The sequence below is a fragment of the Neopsephotus bourkii genome, unplaced genomic scaffold, assembly GCF_033783945.1.
Source record: "Neopsephotus bourkii isolate Nb327-2 ecotype Australia unplaced genomic scaffold, CSIRO-AGI_Nbou_v1 NB_1634, whole genome shotgun sequence".
Lineage (NCBI taxonomy): Eukaryota > Metazoa > Chordata > Aves > Psittaciformes > Psittacidae > Neopsephotus > Neopsephotus bourkii.
In genome coordinates this window covers 4,234,658-4,254,205 of record NW_026902109.1, presented here as the reverse complement: position 1 = coordinate 4,254,205, position 19,548 = coordinate 4,234,658, and the positions used below count along the sequence as shown (strand labels likewise).

Genomic DNA, 19,548 nt, shown 5'->3' with positions numbered 1-19,548 from the left:
GCAGGGACAGTTACCACACCTTGCCTCGTTAACAGCTCTTACATTAAAAAATCTGATTCTAAGAGAAAAAAACCCCAGACAAATGTGGAATCAAGGCCTCCACTGCCCTTCCTCTAGCGTGCCGGGTATCCGTGGCCGTTGTGGCGCTCACGCTTGCCTGCCACCATCTGCTGATGTTAAGGACTCGGTGCCGTTTGCCCGCAGCTCCGGCACACGGAGGGCTGTGGGGAACACCGGGTTTTGTAAGCCGCAGGAGCGGGGGGCAGCGGGACCGCCCGCACTGTGGCAGCCATGACAACGAGGCGAGGCGGGGCGGGGCGGGACTCCCCTGCAGCGCGGCGGTTATTGGAAGGCAGCGCGTCAGGTGGCGGCGCGCGTGACGCAGGGCGGCTAGCAGAGGGAAGATGGCGGCGGTGGGGGGCTGCGGGTGGGCCGGGGTGTGCGAGAAGTTCCGGACCGCCCGGACGCTGTCCACCGTGGAGTCGCGCAAGGACCCGGAGACTGACCCCTACCGCTCCAAGTATAGCGCCCGGGCGCTGCTTCAGGAGGTCAAGCAGCTGCTGAGCGCCGCCGAGGAGGGCGACGAGGCGCGGCTGCTGGCTGTGCGGCGGGCTGTGCTGGAGTACGAGCTGGGTGTCAACCACACTGACACCGAGGAGTTATCGGCCGGCGAGGAGCACCTGCAGCGCTGCATGCAGCTACTCGAGCCGCACCGCCTCTCCCCAGACTGCGTCTCCCTCTACATACAGGCCCAGGTGGGCTAGGGCTGTGAAGGCCGAAGGGGGTATCTGTGGTGCGACTTCGCAGCCTGCGGCCGGAGGGTCCGAGGGGTCTAGGGAGAGGGCTTTTGGGTGTCATTAGGCGGTGGGCTCTGGCAGAGGCAGGTGCCTTGGCTGTGGGCCGAGCTGTGTGGTCCCTGCGGTGGGCTGCAAACGGTAGGGGGCTTCGTGGCACTTCAGTCTCTTGAAGGGTAGGGGTTTTTCAGCAGCAGCAGCCCTGGCATTTATTTCTTGCTCAAATTAGAAGATCACAGGTGGCAGCTGTGGATGTATGCCATCGTTTTAAACGTGCTGCTGATGCTTCTGGGTGTGCAGAGCATGTAACAGTGATAGATTTCTCTTAATAGAAAGTGAGTGTTGACAAAGCAGTGTACTCTTCAGCATGGACTGAGGCAGAAATTGTAAGAACTGAGCAAGAATCACTTAGTAGAAGACCTTATTATGGCCAGAACTTGCTTTGTGATTCCTTAGCTGTTGTTTTGTTGTCCAGGTAAAGTTGAGAGATGTTTCTGTTTATGCCATTTACCCGAAGAGGTAAATTTTCCTTAAAAGTTGTCACTTGTTTGCTTTTCATTCTTGCCTGTTAACTGTTAATCTGTTATATTCCAGACCAGTAAATAGAGTTTTGTAAGGCTAGAAGTAATACTCAGTTCATTCTGAAGAAAGTAATACTGTTAACAAAACTGAATCTTGCCAGATGAAGATTCACAAAAGGCTCAACAGCTTTATTATGGCAGCTGGTATATAGTTAGATATTTATCTAGACTTTAAACAGAGCAGTTACTTGATGTTTCTGTGAAAAATGGCTGCTCTAATTAGAAAAGGCTTGGTAGTGCTTCTTTGTCAAACACTGCAAAGCTGTCAAGGGATTGTGTGTTCAGGTAGAAAGGCGCTAGTTGAAGAGTGACTTTACCTCTCTTACATAGATTACTTGAACTGAGTTATGTAGAATTCACAAGGTTACATCTGCTCATAATCCTTGAGTGTGACAGTTTGGCTGCACTGCTGCAAACCTATAACTTGTTACAAGATTGGAGGTTTCTTGAGCATCCAGTCAAAATCAGATAACCTTATCCCACTGTGTTCCTAGGAATTTGTTGCTTTTGTGGCTGAGTGCCAAGAAATCCACTGTGCTTTTGAACTGATGTGATGGAAAGCAACATTTCTCTCAGTTGGACAAAAGTTTGCATGGATTTTCCTGTTTTGTGGCCTTTAGGAATATTGTGGTTTAAGCCAGCAACCCAGTGAAGTCGCTTGTTCACCTCCCCCCGCTCCTGGAGGGATGGGGAGGAGAATCAAAAGAATGTAACTCCTACGGGTTGAGATAAGAACAGTCCAGTAACTAAGGTATAACACAAACCACTACTGCTACCACCAATAATAATAATGATAAGGGGAATATCAAGGGGAGAGAATACAACTGCTCACCACCTGCTGACCGATACTCAGCCAGATCTGAGCAGTGATCTAACCCTTCTGGGTAACTGCCCCCAGTTTATATACTGAGCATGATGTGCTGTGGTACGGAATACCTCTTCGGTCAGTTTGGGTCAGGTGTCCTGTCTGTGCTTCCTCCCAGCTTCCCCTCCTCCCTGGCAGAGCATGAGACTCAGAAAGTCCTTGGTCAGAGTAAACATTACTGAGCAACAACTAAAAACATCGGTGTTATCAGTGTTGTTCCTAGGCTGAAAGTCAGAAACACCGCACTGCACCAGCTACTGAGAAGGAGAAAAATGACTGCTACTGCTGAACTCAGGACAAGGAAACAGCAGGATAGTTTGTTATGTGATGTGATCCAACAGTAAACAGGTCTGCTGTGGTCTGGCACTTTCATCAGGCATGTAGCTGAGAGCAGTGATTGTAAATGAGTATGCCCTCAACTTTTGTCCCAAAGGCTGTTAAAGACTTGAATGTTTAATTAAAATTTCTAATATCAGTAATTGTTAACAGTGGCTGTACTTCGTCCTGTTCTAGGACGTACAGAATACATTGTCAAAGCACTGAATTCTGTTACAAGAAAAGCATTCCTTTTTCCTGCTGGGCCTGTTTCTATAGCCCTACTTCTAACTTCTGAACTTCTGCATAAGGTTGTACATCACAGTTTCTGCCTAATTAAATTTGGTCTGGTCTGCTGCTCGGCTGTGGGCAAAGTATTTCTGCTCGTAAACATCATGCAATATGGTGCTTTCTTATGAAAATAATAAAAGCAGTGAAATTAAAAGGGGCACAGGGCTGGCACACAACTACATGTTCTAACTCTTGAAGTTTTGTGGCTTTTTAGCCCTGCTGCATTTTATAACAACACTGCCTAGGAATTAAATTAGCGCATTAGACAAAGATTGTTAATGGCTTCATCTTATTAATAAAATTAGAGGTACTTTTTGTAAAAGGTGGGTTCACGAATACAGTAATGTTACTAAGTGACATTGCTGTAATTTAAGTTTGAAGGCAGTATTCCATAGTTTTTGCATTTTAATGATTCTTTCCATGTAATTTCATTGTTGAAAATACACAAGCATTCGTTCCTTGCATATCTTTTTTCTATTAAATTTTCTACAGAATCATGATGCCAAGTTTCTAGTTCCTTAGCTCTTTTAATGACATTTTTATATGATATAAAAGCTGCATGAATGAGATGCGTGGAAAAAGGTCTTGTTTGAACAAGCCAATCCTTACATAGCAAACACAAAAAAGGTGCAGGATGTGAGGTGACTTTGTATTTGCTGCTGTGTGAGAATCTTTTTTGAGCAACTTGTGATATGGTCATGATTTTTGCTTTGAAATCCACTGTATTAGAACACCTATATATAAGGATGAGGACTGATAGATTGTTTGGAGAAAATGTGTAATGTAAGTGGAACATAATGGAAAAATAACTGACAAGCTTTTCGTTTTGCCTTTAGAACAATTTAGGTATCCTGTGGTCTGAAAGGGATAAAATTAAAACTGCGCAAACTTACCTGGAGTCTGCAGAAGCCCTGTATAACCAATACATGAAAGAGGTACTGTGTTTATTATTAATATTGTGTCAGGTTTACTTTCATGTGCCACTTAGAGTTTTAGTCATCTTTTAAAAAAAAATATTATGTGATGCAACTTGAGTTTCTGGGCTTTATACTGGCTGCTATGATTCTTCTGAAAATTGATTTGTTTTGTACTGTCGGCATAGAAAGAGGCAATCTAGAGGATCACTTACTCATTTCAAAATGGACTTATTCAGGTAAATAATTGTGCTCAAAATTAACGGTCCTTTTTGAAAGCTCATTGTATTGATAATCCAAAGTTGAAGCCAAATAGAATGTATTTGCTTGGTTTGCTCTGATTGTGCACAGTGTTGCACAGGAGCAAGTAGTTTAGCTCCATATCCAAGAGGACAGTCTTATAAACAGTTAAACTTCTCATGCATATTAAACAGCCTTTTGAGTTGTGGATTGACAAAGACTCTCTTGTGCTATTTTTAAGCTTTTTGCAAAGCTATTCCTACACTCATTTGCCTCAGGGACAGTTTGTGAGTGAGCTAAATACATTTGAAGCCTTAAAGGAGCAGAATATGTGTTTCAGGACAGCTGTAAATGTTGGAGAGACCATAGTTTCATGAATTTACAGTTCAGGTTTTAAATGAACTTGGTTCATAAAGAGGACATGAGATCCTTGTAGTGGTCCAGGATCTTTAGGATTTATACAACCCTGTCAACATTAACCATTCACAAATGAGAAAAGTTTGAATTTACAGTTCTTAACATTCCCTATTTTTAGGCTATCAGGAAGCCTTCCTGTCTGGGAATCTTAGGTAAACTGTTGATGATGGAGGTGTTTCCTGAACTTGTGAATTTAGTTGTCAACTGATGGGGTCTAGTTAACTTACAAATTGGTTGGGGTTGGTTTTTCCCCCTTGAAGCACTTAGAGCGTAACCAAGGCAAATAACTGTTGTAGCATTGTAACACCACTTTGCTATTAGCAAAGCTGTTTGATTGTTTAACGCAGTATGTTGGAAATCTGAGCATGTGAAACCTTATGAGCAGGAGCTTGGGCTGATAAAGGAGACTTGCAGAGCTCTTCCTAGTGGTAATTAAAGGCCTAAATCTTGACATTAGAGGATAAATATGTCGATACAGGAAGGAGGCAAGCATCTTGCTTACAGTGTCATTTCAATTGCTGTCTTTGCAGGAATAGCTGTAGGCTTGCCAGAATGTACTCCAGATCTTCTTAGAAAGTTTGGAAGCTTTTGTAAGGTTGTAGGCCTTCGTAGCTAACGAAAGGGTTATAAATTCACATCTCAAAAACTAATGAGTTATAAACGCCCAAAGATTAAAAGATTATGTAAAAAAAATACACCTCTCTGGTAGCTTAAACACACTTTTATGTATTTGTCACTATCTGTTTCAGACATATCTGGTCATCTTTGAAGATGAATAAAACATTTCCTTTAAAAACAAGCAAACAAATCCATTCATGATTTTTTAGTGAGAAGTACAAACATAAGAATATATTTTTTTCCCTATAAAGTGAATAGATTCCCTACCATTGCTTCTGCCCAAGTCCCTGTTATCTTACAAAGAGTATTTCTCTGGGTTGTTTTTTATCTGTTACCTTACTTTGTCTTGGGCTAAGAAATCAATGGGGTTGTAATGGACGGGAACCTAGCTGAGACTTGATCTCCTCTCAAGACTGAGAGACATAACAAAGTATGTTCTTTGTCACAGTGTATTCGATAGAGTATATATGTTTGTGTTCATCGGAAGTGTTGGAAAGAGGTAGGTAAACAGAGGTGTGCAGCTGTTTTACAACATTCATACTCGGCTGCACTGGGGCATGTGGCCAATGCTCACAGCGTGGACAACCCCAAACAGCCCAACTAATAAACAATTGGAGATCTGGCATAAAGCCGGTTGTTCTTCTAAGAGTAAAAAACCAGGACCCTCTTGTGGCTGAATCTGGAGCCTCACCTATGGGTGAACACACCGTGTAAGTATTTTCCCAGTTACCTGAGACTCCTGGCATTGTCTGCAGTGGGGCTTCCCAGCTTGAAGTGTGGGCCTGGATGATGATTCAGTGTTATTTGGTGATGTATTTCTTCTTAACCTCTATTCTCTCCGTGCAGTAATGATTTGATGCATTGCTAATTTTCCTCTGTGCTATTATATATATATAGATATAATTTGCTTTATTGTACTTATTTACTATGTATAAATATATACCTGATTAATGTTAGTGTGCTTGTTTAATAAACTGTTCATATTACACAGCTAGTGTGTGGTCGTTTTGTGGCGTACCCTGCCTGTCAGCAGAACAGAGGTTAAGAAACTGCTAGGAAAGTTGCATACTAAACTGAGCTCTGTTGCTAGCAGGTATGTTGAACATACTTCAGGATGCACTGTTTAGTGGCAAAAAGCCACTTTTAGAAATACACCTTTATTTAAAATGTTTTAGAATTGGCATCTGAAGTTATTTACAATTACAAATGAACATGGTTAGCACAGGCTAGTAGAACTTTGCCATAGGCAGTGTTAATCTCTTGGATTTGCTGATATTGCATCTAACTTTACTGATGGTTGTTTTAAGGCAAGGTTTAACAGAGCAGTGCTGAAAGTTGTAGTTGTCCCTATAAGGATTCTGACAGAACTCATGGTTTAAAAAACAAAAAAGCGCACTTCTGAATGAAGTAGTTCACCTCATTAATAACTTGTATGTAGGTCATGTCTTGTATCAGGATTTAGCAGCTTCATCCTCCAAAGACATTGCCTGTTGTCTCATTCATATATTTGATTAGACTTACTAGCTTGTGAATCAAGGGAGTAATTTCACAGCAGTAAGTCTTTGCAGCAGGTCTGCTGAGCTGTCTGCACACAATGTTCTTTGCAGTACTTCCTGCAGGATGTTTTCTTGTTACTGATTAGTGCACTTGGGCAAACGAATATTTGACACTAGAAGGCATGCTTGGTATTACATTGATGCTTTAAAAAACATTATAATGTTGTGCAAAATAAAGACAATTATAGCCCTGGAGAATCCAGATTGAATATTTCTGGTGCTGACAGCTTGCATCGCTTTATAAAGTATGTAATCACAAGTCTTCTGAAGCTGAAAACTTTGTAATTATCTGTGGAATTGTGACTTTAATTCTCTGGATCTCCTGACTTTTGTGGAATTGCTCGAGAGTTGTGACATTGAGATAGGCGTAGATGTGTTATGTGAAGTTTTGTTGAATTTGGGATTGAAAAATGTGAATCGCCTGTAGCCAGAAGAGGGAGCACTATGTTACAAAGTAAAATAATATATCATGTATTCTTGCAGGATGGAAATCCTCCTCTGGATCCCAGTGAACATTTCATGGCAGAAGAAGAAAAACTTACAGACCAAGAAAGATCAAAAAGGTGGGGTGTGTAGCAGCATACCTAGAATATTGTTACTTTTTTAATTTTATGAGGGTGTATTTTAGGAGGGGGATGGAGGGGCTGGGGAGATGAAATCTAAACAGACTGTTGTTTTCCCAGATTTGAAAAAGCCTATACACATACTCTGTATTATCTGGCACAAGTCTACCAACACCTGGAGATGATTGAGAAGGCTGCTCAGTATTGCCATACTACTCTTAAACGACAGCTTGAGTATTGTGGCTACCACCCAGTAGAATGGGCGCTCAATGCTGCTACTTTGTCACAGTACTATCTCTCTAAGGTAATATACCTAATGTTTTTCTGCTGTAATTATAAATGTAACTAAATAAGACAGTTGTTTAAACAGCTGTTTGTGGCAGGCCTCAATATTGAACTAAAAATGTGTGTCTATCAAACTACAAATTGTCTTCTGACATGAAACATATGTTAGCTTTTCCTGACGAGGACGTAGTGGCTTTCTTTAGTGGTGTGATGTCAATGGGAAAAATGAGCAGGGGTGTAGGCGTAAGAAAAGTTCTATAGTTAATGATGTATCAGCAGTGATGTAACATGATGTTTATAAGTAAAACTTTAAGGTTATAATAACTTTAAAATTGTTTCTTATATTATTTTCTTACAATAAAGATAATAAAACCAAAAACATCTGAGGTTGAAAATATTTCACGTTGTATATATCCTATAAATTATTGTCCTTTGTACCTTACACATACTTAAGACTTGTTTGAGCCTATGTGAACATTAAGTATGTGAGATGGTAGCTGTTTGCTTCTGTCTTGAGTCTGTGTTGACTCTATATAATAATCTACTGTGTTACGAGATACTTCAGCTTTATTTGGGAGTTTCTATATTCCAGACTATTCAGATGCTCTTTTCTGATGCTTAAAAGATTTCTGCCATACCTAAGCCAGTTAATGCTGATTTCAGTAGTAACTTGTAATTTCCATGTCTTTTTGATGCATTGGTAGCACTAATCTTTAAACAATGCACTGCCAAATATGAGTAAAGGGATTTAAATCTGACTCATAATGTTGACTTGTGTGTCTGGCTCTTTCCAACTAACAGCCCATGATACAATCTTTACCACAAGACATCACTTCCTTTACCACAAGGAAGTGACAGTAGCATAGATCAGAACACTGAGATCTTCACAATATGTTGTCTAATATTGAAAGCAAGGCTTGCTATTGTGGCTGTGGTAGAGAGAAAATGGTTGGTTAGAAAATATTGTATTCAGTAATGGATATGGAAAAATTGTCTCTTTTCTTCCAATGTGCAGGAAGAGAGCACTCCAGAGCTTCTTGGTTCTATGATTTCACTTGTATTCGTGTATCTTTACTAGCTGAGGAGAGGGGTTTATCCAAGCTGAGAGCAGTGCTTTGGCTGCTTATACCAGTGATAAATGCTGCCATTTCTGTTTCTCTCAGCAATGTTTTATGGAGTCCCGGCACTGTTTAGCTGCAGCCAGTGTCGTCTTTAGCCAAGCTGGACAGGTGCCATCTGCTGAAGACAGTAAGTTCATATTAAAGTTTTGAATAAAATACTGTGAAGTCATGATAAATCATGTTTAAAGATGAAGTCTAGCAATACGTACAAAACTTATGTTTTAAGTACTTAATAAAGTGGAATGTTTCTGAAGAGCTGCTGCACTGCTGACTGGCTATGAGATGCTGGTGTTTCAGAAAATGTACTGGAATAAAAGTGAAATTTTAAACCAGTGTCTGTTTCAGGAGTGGCATTGCTGCCATTCATCCATTTGTCCTTGTGCATGTGCTGAAATGCAGCTTTCCTTTGCCTCTCAGTGATCAGAGAGCAATGATTCAGTGAACTAAACCAGATGCTTCTTGGGAATTGTTTTAAAAGAGGGAGGGAAACTCAACATTTAAAAACCCCAAATCCAGAAGGTACTTATATTGTCTTTTGTTGTTGGTTGCTGCAACTCCATTAACAGTTATTTTTAGAGTTGTAGCTCCCCTTCTTGTTGTTTTGGGTATTGATGCAAAGGAACAACTTTGAGGTTCAGTGTGAAGATCAGTAAGAGAAACCTGCAGAAAACCAACCACAGTTTTAAGGACCTGTGGTTACATGATGATATCATCTGTCTGGGCTTAGTCTTTGCTTATCTACAGCACAGCCTTTTACATTCTGTGTCTTGGGCAACTGAAAGCTTCAAATCAATAGAGCTTTAACTCATGGAGAGTGAGCAGTATTCAGCAAGCCCCTGTGTTAATTCATAACCAATATATTGACTGTTCAAAGTCAGATTTAACTTCTAATGGCTTGAGCTGTTTACAACACAAACTCTTTAGTCCACTGATTTTGTTATTTCAGGTTAAAATATAAACTGAATAGGCCCACCTGAGTTTGTTTTAATTGGAGTTCAGTGACAGTACATTAATTGCTTTTAGTATTTCTCTTAGCGCAAAAATACAGAATTCTATGCAGTTGCCTGTCTTATTATTGAAGTACTTTGAGGATGATTTCCAAAAGCTTTTTAGTTTCAGTGAAAAGAAGGTTGTTGAGTCAGGTTATGTGGATCTGTTATGCTGTTTCAAAGCAGGGCTATTACAAAAATTCCAGCAGGTCTGAATCAGTGTTTATGGGCTTCCATAGCTACCTGACCGTGCAGTTGTCAGAGCTCATTAATATGATATTTAAGCCAAAAAATGAGGTTATGTTTTTGGTAGATGTGTAGAAACATATACAGATGCAAGATGGGAAGTGGTAGATAAGAGTCCTATTTTTAATTGTCCTTTATAAATTTCTTGTGTGATTTTCTTTTTTCATCAAGTCAACTGACTTATTCTGTGTTGACCTTCCTCCTGCACCAAATAGGAGCAGCAATATTTGTGTTTGTTTCAACAGAGTAAACATCCTATTTTCCCTCACTGTACAGAGAGCTGGGCTGTGAACTTGAAGATCATTAAGCAGGAAGTTCTAACTTTTGGTAAGGCTAATGCACAGTCAGCATTAGCCACTCTCAAATAAATTTATCATGTTAATTGGAACATAAGCAAGCACAGAGGTATTTAGTAAAGGTGCCTTTTTGTTATTTATCAACAGTTCTTATTTCCACAATAAGAGCAACTTGATTGGCTCTGATGAAAGATAATGAACACAATGGATCTAAGTCTAAAGCTGCGGTTTTATTTGACAAAAGGAATTAGCATCCCTTCATTGTTAGCAAACTCACTGCCCTCTGCCTAGAGACTGGGAAATGAGGTTTCTTTGAAATCCACTGGATTTCTGAAAATGTTACCTTGAGACATCAGCAGGGCTGCTACTTCTGACAGTGGGGAGAAAAATACACAAGTTGTAGAGCTAATAAATCCTATGCTAGTACCAGGTAGATTAATCAAAGGCAGTTTCCCTTGCTTTTATTCCCTTTTTGTGTAGCAAGTTTGGGGGCTATTGCGATCCAGATGCCCTGAGAAACAACTGGCAGGCAGCTGAATCACAGAAAATGGGTTACCCTGATTCCTTGCTCTTGTTACAAAGAGACATGAAAATCTTTTCTAGTAAAACATCTTCAATATCAAAGGTTGTCTGAAACAGACATTATGATATTTTTTTGGTTTGGGTTTTTTTGTTTTTTGTTTTTTAAATTCATGCATGTTAATCTATATGGTTTTTACTGAAATGACAGTTTACAGGTTTACTATATAAACTGGCATGGAGAACATGTTTCTGTTTAATGATAAGGAAAAATTAATTAGCTATAAGTAGCATGTTCTTTGCTTGTAACTTTTGAGCTTGCTGGAGTGTTTTGAGTTCTCTTAAAAGTTTTTATGTGTTTATGTCCATTCAATAGATGAAACGGATCAAGACCAACAGGACCTTCGACAGAGAAAAGCTGAAATTGCAAGGTGCTGGATTAAGTATTGCCTGAATCTCCTGCAAAGCGCTCAGAAATTACTTGAGGTAACCAGACATCATAGCTGTCATTGTTTAAAAGCAAACAAAGTATATTTTGATGTTTGTAACAGGAATCAATTCATAGTTGGTAGTAAGTGATAAACAGCTGCCCAATGAATGATACAATGGCTGCTTGCACTGTAGCAAGTGTTTCACAGTATGCTTTGGCTTCAGTGCAACAGTTGGAAATAAGCACGGATGGGAGCTGAGCTCTATAGTGTAATCAGTGTACTGCTTATACAGCAGCTTTGCAGATTTTCCTCCTCTGCTGCATTTTCTTGCAGCTTGATTTGGCAGATTACTTCTTATTTAGCTGCTAGTCAGAACATCTTAATATAGAATAGTTTTGTATGCTGGTGTTCTCATTCAAGCATTCATTTAATTAATTTAAACATTCATTTGAATGTTTAACACTTGGCATGTGCTGAAGTGCTTTGCAGAAGTAGGGCCTTTGGGCTTTAAGGTATTGTTTTGGCTGTATTGTTCCACAGGGCAGGGAGACTGAATTAAGTCTTAGGTTTTTACAGAATAGAGACTGTAATTTAAATGATTTTTGTGAATATAAATTCTAATATGCCAGTGCATCTTCTGTCTTGTTGATGTCTTGTGTATGTTTCAAAGGTAACTCATAAATAATATGATTCAGTGTGCGTCTCTCTTTGTAAGCCATGTGCATTTTTAATGAGTCTGCTTTGTCATTTCAGGATAATATAGGAGAACTGGATCCAGACAGGCAATTGGAACTTAAAGCCCAGAGGAAAAAAGAAGAGGATGAAAAAGAGAAGGGCAGAAAAAAAGCTGTCCTTTTTGGGATGAGTGATATATGTGACTCTGTGTTAGCCATGGAAGAGAAAGTGAGCAGTGTGTATCCTTTAGATTTTCAAGAAGCTAGAGAAATCTTCCTAGTTGGTCAGAACTATGTTCAGGAAGCAAAAGAGTTCTTTCAGGTTGATGGTTATGTTACTGACCATATTGAAATTGTTCAGGATCACAGTGCTTTGTTTAAGGTACTTGCTTTCTTTGAAGAAGACTATGAGAGGCGCTGCAAAATGCACAAGCGTAGAATAGACATGCTGGAGCCTATATGCTCGGAATTGAATCCACAGTACTATCTGTTGATCAGTAGGCAGCTTCAGTTTGAACTGGCTGACACCTATTACAAGATGATGGATTTAAAGGTAGCTATTGGTAACAGGCTAGAGGAGCTAGACTCCCACACAATTAAAAAAATTAATTCTCTGGCTCAGTTTGCAATCAAATATTATGAACTCTTCTTAGATTCGTTGAGGAACCCAGATAAGGTGTTTCCTGAAGTGCTCAAGGAAGATGTTCTTCGTCCTGCTATGGTGGCTAAATTTCATATTGCACGACTATATGGTAAGCTTATTACTTCGGATAGCAAAAAACAACTGGAAAACATGCAGACGTCATTGGAATATTATACATTTCTGGTAGACTATTGTGAGAAGTACCCAGATGCTGTCCGTGCCATTGAAACTGAACTAGAACTCAGTAAGGAGATGGTGGGTCTTCTTCCAACAAAAATGGAGAGACTAAGAGCAAAGCTGTGTCCATTTATATAAATACTTGCCTTGAAGGGAATGTGCACTTTTAAAACGATATCTGTATAAACTAGTGTGGTCAGACACCTTCTGTCCTGATAGAACTAAGATGTCTACAGTTTGGCAGTCTACCTAGAGCCTGCAGTAGTATAACTTTGTGAAAAACTTGGGTCTCTCCCATTCAGTAGCTCACCCACACTAATGGTATAAACTTTAAATGTAAAGTGAATGTTCAGCTAATGCGCTTTGTATTGTTTGTCCTGTATGTCAATATAAACCTTTTCTCCCTCTTCTTTTTTTTTCCTTCGGCATACAGTTCGGTTTCTAAGTGTAGTTCTGTTGGAAGATTCTTTCTTGTAAGAGAACGTTTCTCCAGCAAAAAATTCTCTAAGAAAACTGAGGCACGTTCTTCCAACTAGAGTATATTTTATGTCTTCTAACATTTGTCCCAGAAAAGTTTTATCCATAAGAAGGGAACTTTGTTGTTTTCAATATTTCTTTTGTATGTCGCTCAGTGTTTTCTTTTTTCCCCGTTAATCAAAATCTAGTTGATAGAAGCTCAATAAATGGACTACTTGACTAAACATTTCTTTTTCAGAGTCCTTAGAATTCTGTTGCCTTGTATCTTACTAAGATACTATACACATTACAACTTTGGCCAAAATAAATAGTTGTGAAAGTGTTTCCATGTGAGTGTCTTCAGTAAAATCACATGAGAAATCAAAGTGCCAGAACCAAGAGCAAGAAAGCAGCAAACTGTCTTGCTTGTGGTGGGACCAGACACCCTGCTTCTAATACACTGTAGAGAATTCTCAGTTTAGAGGTGCTGTTCTCTAATGTTCCAGACAGTTGATAAATACAGTGTAAAGGCCTGGGATGCCAAAGATGGCTTCATACCTTGTTATGGTCAGGGAGCCCAGATGCTATCTTAGCAGGAGCTGAAATAGGGACCTCTCTGAACGCGCTGCAGATCCCACTGCTGCTGAGGCGCTATTCAAAATCCGCCTGGGTGCCATCAATTGCTGACTTCTCTTTTAAAGCTGGTAATGTTCCTGGTCTTACACAATCTGTTAGTGTTGCCTTGATCTATTAACTCTTTATGGAACACAGAGGTTGTCTTTGTATTTCTGGTGTCCACAGAAGGATTATGAACCAGGACCTGTTTTAGGTAAAATGTAGGCTGAGCACATTGTCCAACCATGTATTAAGAGAACACAAGAGAAAATGAAGTGACAGGAGGGATGAGGTGCGCACTAGTGTCCCACCCACGTGCACCTGTCTTACCATGAGAAGATATTTACAGCAATAGAGGACATTGAAGGAGAATAGTCAAAACAACTGGACTCTTCTGAAAAATGAAAGAAAACAAGGGGGGAAAAAATGACGTTCGTTTGGAGGATGTGAGGGGGAAGCATATGCAAGCAAGAAAACATGTACATGATAAACGTGTAGCAAAAATCCCTAGCTTGCAGAATTCTCTGCAGAACACTTCTAACCACAAACAAGTCAACAAATGGGTCCTGGAAACGAGACAGCAAGGCTCAGACCAGCCACCTGCATGTATACAGAATAAGGGAGGGAGTGTGCGCATATGCGTGTGTCTTGTTTCTGTTTTACTGAATAATTGTCAGGTCAGTCCTCAGGAGTTTCTTTTCTGCTGTCTGATCTTTAATTCAGTTCTCCCCATAGGCTGAAGGTAGGGCAGCCCATATTTTCTCAGTGAAACAGTTCTCAGTGGGCTGTGCTGCACATCGTTTTTACTTATGATTTCAATTAAAGCTAGTGTGCACTCATACCATGAACTCATAGTTTGAAAGTTGGGTTTTTTTTTCTGCTAACATTAAGCTTCATACTGGAGTACGAGGCAGCAGTAGATACTTGGTTTTTCTTTGTTTTTCTTTTTTTTTTTTTATTTTGGGATTTTTTTCTGTATTTTAGTATTCCACCCTTGAGGGCCTTTGAGCAGATTTTTTAGAGCAAGGATTGGCTCTTCAGATTAAGTTTGCTTGTAATTGGGGATCAATAGGTTGTGGGTTATCCCAGCATACAAACTAATTTGGTAATTTTTCCTGTCACATCCTTCAGGTGCTGGTGTGACACGAGCATTACATTATCTGCAGTGTAGGCAAAGCTGAGTGATTTATCCAGCAGTTGCGTGCAGAGGAACGTGCTGAATTCACCAAAATCCTAGTGAGGGATCAGCAGGTCCGTAATTAAGAAGGCCTGGAAATAAGAGAGATTGGAGCTTTTTCAGCACAGCTGTGTGGTTGGTGCTGCGGTTCTGTCTTCAGACAGAGCCTGTGTCTTCAAAGCTTCAGCTTTGTTGCTCTTCTTAAAAACCATGTAGTAAACGTAAATATATTTCATACAAATGCATACAGAGTTACAGAAACTAATGATGCCAATTCTTCATCTTCTATACTGAACGTTCAAAACCACCACCACATTTTATTATATATTGTGCCACATGCTCAGCACAACAGGTCATGTTGAGGCTCTTTTAAGGCATGTGTTTTTAAGGATACCTTTTGTCTAATTCCTGTTCAGTGATTTGAGAGAATGATCTTACATAAGGTTGTGTATTTATTGGGATCCTTTTCAGAAAAAAAAAGGAGGTGGGGAGCTTGTTGGATTAGGCAGCAAAGCTCCTTTCAGGAATGCTGAGTTTTAACTGTGAAGCATGTGTGAGGTCAGACATTTATTTCAAAGATGAATTAAAGATTAGGTTCCTGTGAACTCCATTTAACCTGCATTTCCATTCCTTTTTGTACGGCAAAAAAATCTTACAACTGAAACTTCCTTTCTGTTCTACTGGCTTTTTTCTTTTTACCTAGCATAAAGCAGTGACGTTTACGAGAAGCCAATATTTGTGCAGAATTTGTATTGAGTGTGAGATTTGAACTTGGAGGCTATACTCTCTGTACTTCTTCACATAGCGCATAATGCTCACAAGAAGTAATTAGGTTTGATTAAAAACACAGTTTTTATTAATTTGAACGCTTTTAATTCTCATGCCAGCTAGAATCATGGTATCTGTTACAAAATGGGGCCATTACAAGGTTGTGCTGTGCTTAAATATTTCAGGAGACAAAGAAAGCTGTGCCTTGTTCTTTGTCTCTCCCTGAAGCCCATCAAAGGAGTCTTTCTTTTTTTCTCTTGAGAGCACCAGACCGGAGGAGAGCAGCAGGAGGTGACAGCTGTGTTCTTTGCCGTTCTCCCTTCTAAGCCAGCTGAAATACCAGGGGAAGTGGGCAGAAGTGAGCCCTCACTTCCCCTTTACAGCAGGAAAGTGGGTTCCCTGTGTTGCAAGGGGAGCAGCCAGTGGCGGTTGCTGCGTCTATGTGGCAAAAGCAAAATGTCCCTGGTTGGTTCCCTCTGTTCACCTGCCTGAAAGTTCCTTGGTTGAGAGTTTTGGTCCTGTCCCAGCACAGGCTCATGTGGTCCTGGTGAGGCAAATGCTTCCCTTCTGTAGGTTCAAAAGAGAGATGTATCAATGTATCAGTGCAGTGCTCACACTGGGTGGGGTGACTGCTGCACTTCTACATTCAGAAATACTGCAGAAGCCTGATTAAACTAGACATCAGACAATGAGAATCAAGATTGACCTTTGTTTGCGCATCTGTTTTGTTCAGTTTTCGCTCAGCAGTGAGAGTCCAAATGTGAGCTTTTCTTGCGTTTCTTTTAAGACTGAGGTAGTTGGAGTTACTTACACAGTTTCTGTGGAACTTTTCATAATAAGATGCCCAGAATTAGTCCCATGAAGGAGGACATAGCTAGACTGGCAGCGCCATGAGGCCAACCCTGCTGTGGACTTGAAGTTAGAAATCTAAGGACTGTTATGTTAAGATCAAGGGCATAAAGTTGTGGTGAGAAGCGTTTGTCAACTTTTCCTCTTCAGTTGCAACATCTTTGGCTACTTTAGAGCTCACCATAGACGACTACTGCAGATTTAAAACTTGGCTTGAAAATTGCTTTTAACTACCTCCCAGAACTCTGTCCAAAGAGCGATTACTTTTTAGTTTTGCAGTTTGGCTGGCGGTTTCTAGCTCCTCCTTGTCACGGGTAGGTGTCGAACAGTCAGTGGTTTCCTGATAAGCACTATTTGCCTGGCTGCCTTTTTTTTCAAAACCAATGTACAATGGTGTCTTTACAGCTGAAGATCTGGACAGTGTGCCAGAGAGACTGTTGGGCTGTTGGGATACAGAACACAGCACACTTTGAAAACACATCACTTCTCTTCAAAGAGAAAATGTCCATCGTCTTGAGTGTTTGTTTTGGGAGAAGTAATGGATGACGTGGTGCCTTAACACCAAATACTTCATTAATTCAGGTGTATTTAGCAACGTTTTAAATGTTTAGTGCTGGAGGTTTTTGTATCTGGTACACACAAAAGAAAGTTTTTTATATGATCATACTCACCATGAAAGAGACTTACTAGTTGGCATCAGACAAGGATGCAAGGATTTCAGCGTTTGAGGATTTGAATGCGATTTTCTGCTGAAACGAAGAGGAATGGGAGGAATGATTGAGTGAAAGATCACAATGGCATGTGATGGAGTGAGCTGGTGTTAGTCACTGAATACTGCAAGAGGAGCACAACTGCTTGCATCAGATAGCTACTCTGAGATCTGTGGGTGAAATGTGTGTGGGGAAAGAAATAAAAAATGAATTAACAAGATGATTTCCTGTACCCCAAGTGTCCTGGAGCAAGAGCAAGTGGTTCCCAGGCAAAGTCTCAAGTTATTCAGAGTTTTGGCCATGAAACTCCTCTTGCTCTTCTGGAGCCCATCTCTGGATAGCCCACGGGTTCAGCAAACACCAGAAAAGTTTCATAGCAGCCTGTGAGAGGATGCAACCAGATGGGCCCAGAGCCTCCTTCCACCAGAAAGCCAGGACCTTTTAAATAACAGGCTAGTGGACCCCCAAAAGTGATGTCTAGTCTGGACAAGGAGACAGAAATTTGATGCTGGATCCAATTGCCAGCACGTGGTCTGCAGGCAATAAAGAACATAATCTTCTGCCACCAAAGTTTACTCCAAACACCCAAATATCTACCCATGGTTTGTGTGTGGACACCTAGAGCTGATGGGTGTCACACATTGCTATTCACCCTGCTGTCCACATCTGGAACTTTGGACAAATAACTCTCAAATCCTTTTTAACTTCTCCATGTGCTTTGCCTTAATTTTTTCTTAGGGCACCAAGCTGCTGGTGTTACATAGAGCTTGTGAAAAGCCACTTTGTTCTCTATACCATGAAGACACAAGGTACTGCAGGTCCTGTGAGTCCTACCTCCCTGGTTGGCCTGTCCTGGCCTCACCCCTGCATTCTTTGCTGGAAAGGTTAGTTGAGATGAATCCAGAAAGTGTCCAGCTCCTTTGGTTGATAGGAAGTTTTACTCTAAACAAATTTTCACCTCTTTCCCCGTTACTCGGTGAAGATCACAAAACTATGACTGCAGGTAAAGGGTTAATTAGCTGGGGCCTGAACACCAGCTCTGCTCCACTTTACACATTAGAAGGGAGAAGTGGATCTGGTTCATGGGAAGACCTCCACAGGAGCATCCATGCTTCTTGTTCCTTTTCATTTTCCTGAATTTACTGATACCCTTTCTCCCCACACACAGTGTGAAGTTTTTCTGTGGCATCGGTGGTGCTTGTGCTTAGAAATACGTTTGCACTTGTGCAGGGAGTGGAGGCAAGGTGAGCTGCTTGGGATGGATCTATGGAGAAGAGCCTAGGACTGATAAAAAGCATCTAAAAGCTGCTGAGCTGTGAGGTTGTCCTGTGCTGGAGAAACCACCTTATGGAAAAACCTGTCTAATACCCAGGTAACTGAGCTCAAACCAGCTACATACGCAACAATGTGAACTGGTTTGCAATGAAAAGACATGCCTGGAGAAGAAGTGGAGGAACAGGGCACCAGGTTTTGCTTTTAAAACATCTCTCTCCCACCATTCTTCTCTCCATAGTTAATTCCTTGTGGTTTTAGTGGTGTTTTCCCAATGAGGTGGTATGTGGAGGGGACTCTCCTCCCCCTTGCTCTGCTGTGCAGGTCCTGCTCCCAGTGAGGGTTGGGTGCTTCCACCATGGGGCTGATGCTGCTCTGGGACGAGGTTTTAAAGAAGGATGGCTATTGAAATTGCCTCCCTAATCAGAAACCGGAGTTCGGCTCCTGGCTCTTATCTTTACGAGTTGTTGCTTTTAAACTGTAGCCTTGAATTTGCCAGCCAAAACCTCCTGCTGCACCAGGCTTCAGCACATGGAAGCAGAAGGCTTTCACCTCCCAGCATGAAGGAAAACTACCTTTTGCCTCCTGAATGACAGGCCTGTTTCTTGATTAATGTTTTTTACCAGAGGAGAGATTGCTGATGGGGAAAGTTCGTTGGCAGTTTCCTGTCAGTGTCTGCATTCAATCTTGATGCAGCTGTGGCTTTCCAGGAAAGATCTCTCCCTGTGTGCTTACTGACCATCATCATGGGAAAAAATAAGGAGTTGTACTTCTGTGTGATCTAGATGGCAGTGAATGTCTGATTTTGATGTGATGCACATGAGTGTTAATGATTTCTTGCAAGATCTGAATCTTATCTTCATGGGCCAGGTCCTGATACTGCCCTCAGATTCAAGAGGCGGCAGCACGAGAAGCTGAGGGATGCCATGTATTGCCCTGCTGCGTGTGCCATGATGCTTGGGGCGCACAGGCAAACAAGGGGCCAGGTGCTGAGCTCAGACATGATCCAGGCTAATTCATCTTTGCTCAGGGCTGGATTTACAAACCCCCCACAGCTGATCCAAACCTCCTTCCTTCTGTGGCCTCTTTGTTATTTTAAGAGTGGATATAGTTTTGCCTTCAGGCCTCAAAGGTTGGTTGGTTGAACATGAGTTTCTCATAGAAAA

The 19,548-nt window shown here is 41.0% G+C and overlaps 1 protein-coding gene across 2 annotated transcripts; it reads left to right on the top strand.

Annotated features, from left to right (window-relative positions):
* Positions 1-367: 367 nt before the first annotated feature.
* On the top strand, positions 368-13,240 carry KIFBP (kinesin family binding protein). 2 transcript variants are annotated; one of them, XM_061373970.1, is made up of 7 exons: positions 369-755; positions 3,683-3,781; positions 7,075-7,154; positions 7,275-7,458; positions 8,603-8,687; positions 10,987-11,096; positions 11,795-13,240. In XM_061373970.1, exons 1-7 carry the CDS (start codon positions 405-407, stop codon positions 12,671-12,673), a joined length of 1,788 nt encoding a protein of 595 aa, XP_061229954.1. In that variant the 5' UTR covers positions 369-404; the 3' UTR covers positions 12,674-13,240. The 2 variants fall into 2 exon arrangements, with proteins under 2 accessions (XP_061229955.1, XP_061229954.1); XM_061373971.1 differs by lacking the exon at positions 3,683-3,781 and having other exon boundaries at positions 368-755.
* Positions 13,241-19,548: the final 6,308 nt, after the last annotated feature.

Excerpts from the sequence above, each read along its gene's own strand:
- KIFBP (XM_061373970.1), top strand. The coding sequence starts at position 405 with ATGGCGGCGGTGGGGGGCTGCGGGTGGGCCGGGGTGTGCGAGAAGTTC. Across the intron at positions 7,459-8,602 it reads CACAGTACTATCTCTCTAAG|CAATGTTTTATGGAGTCCCG; the intron begins GTAATATACCTA and ends TGTTTCTCTCAG. Across the intron at positions 8,688-10,986 it reads GGTGCCATCTGCTGAAGACA|ATGAAACGGATCAAGACCAA; the intron begins GTAAGTTCATAT and ends TCCATTCAATAG.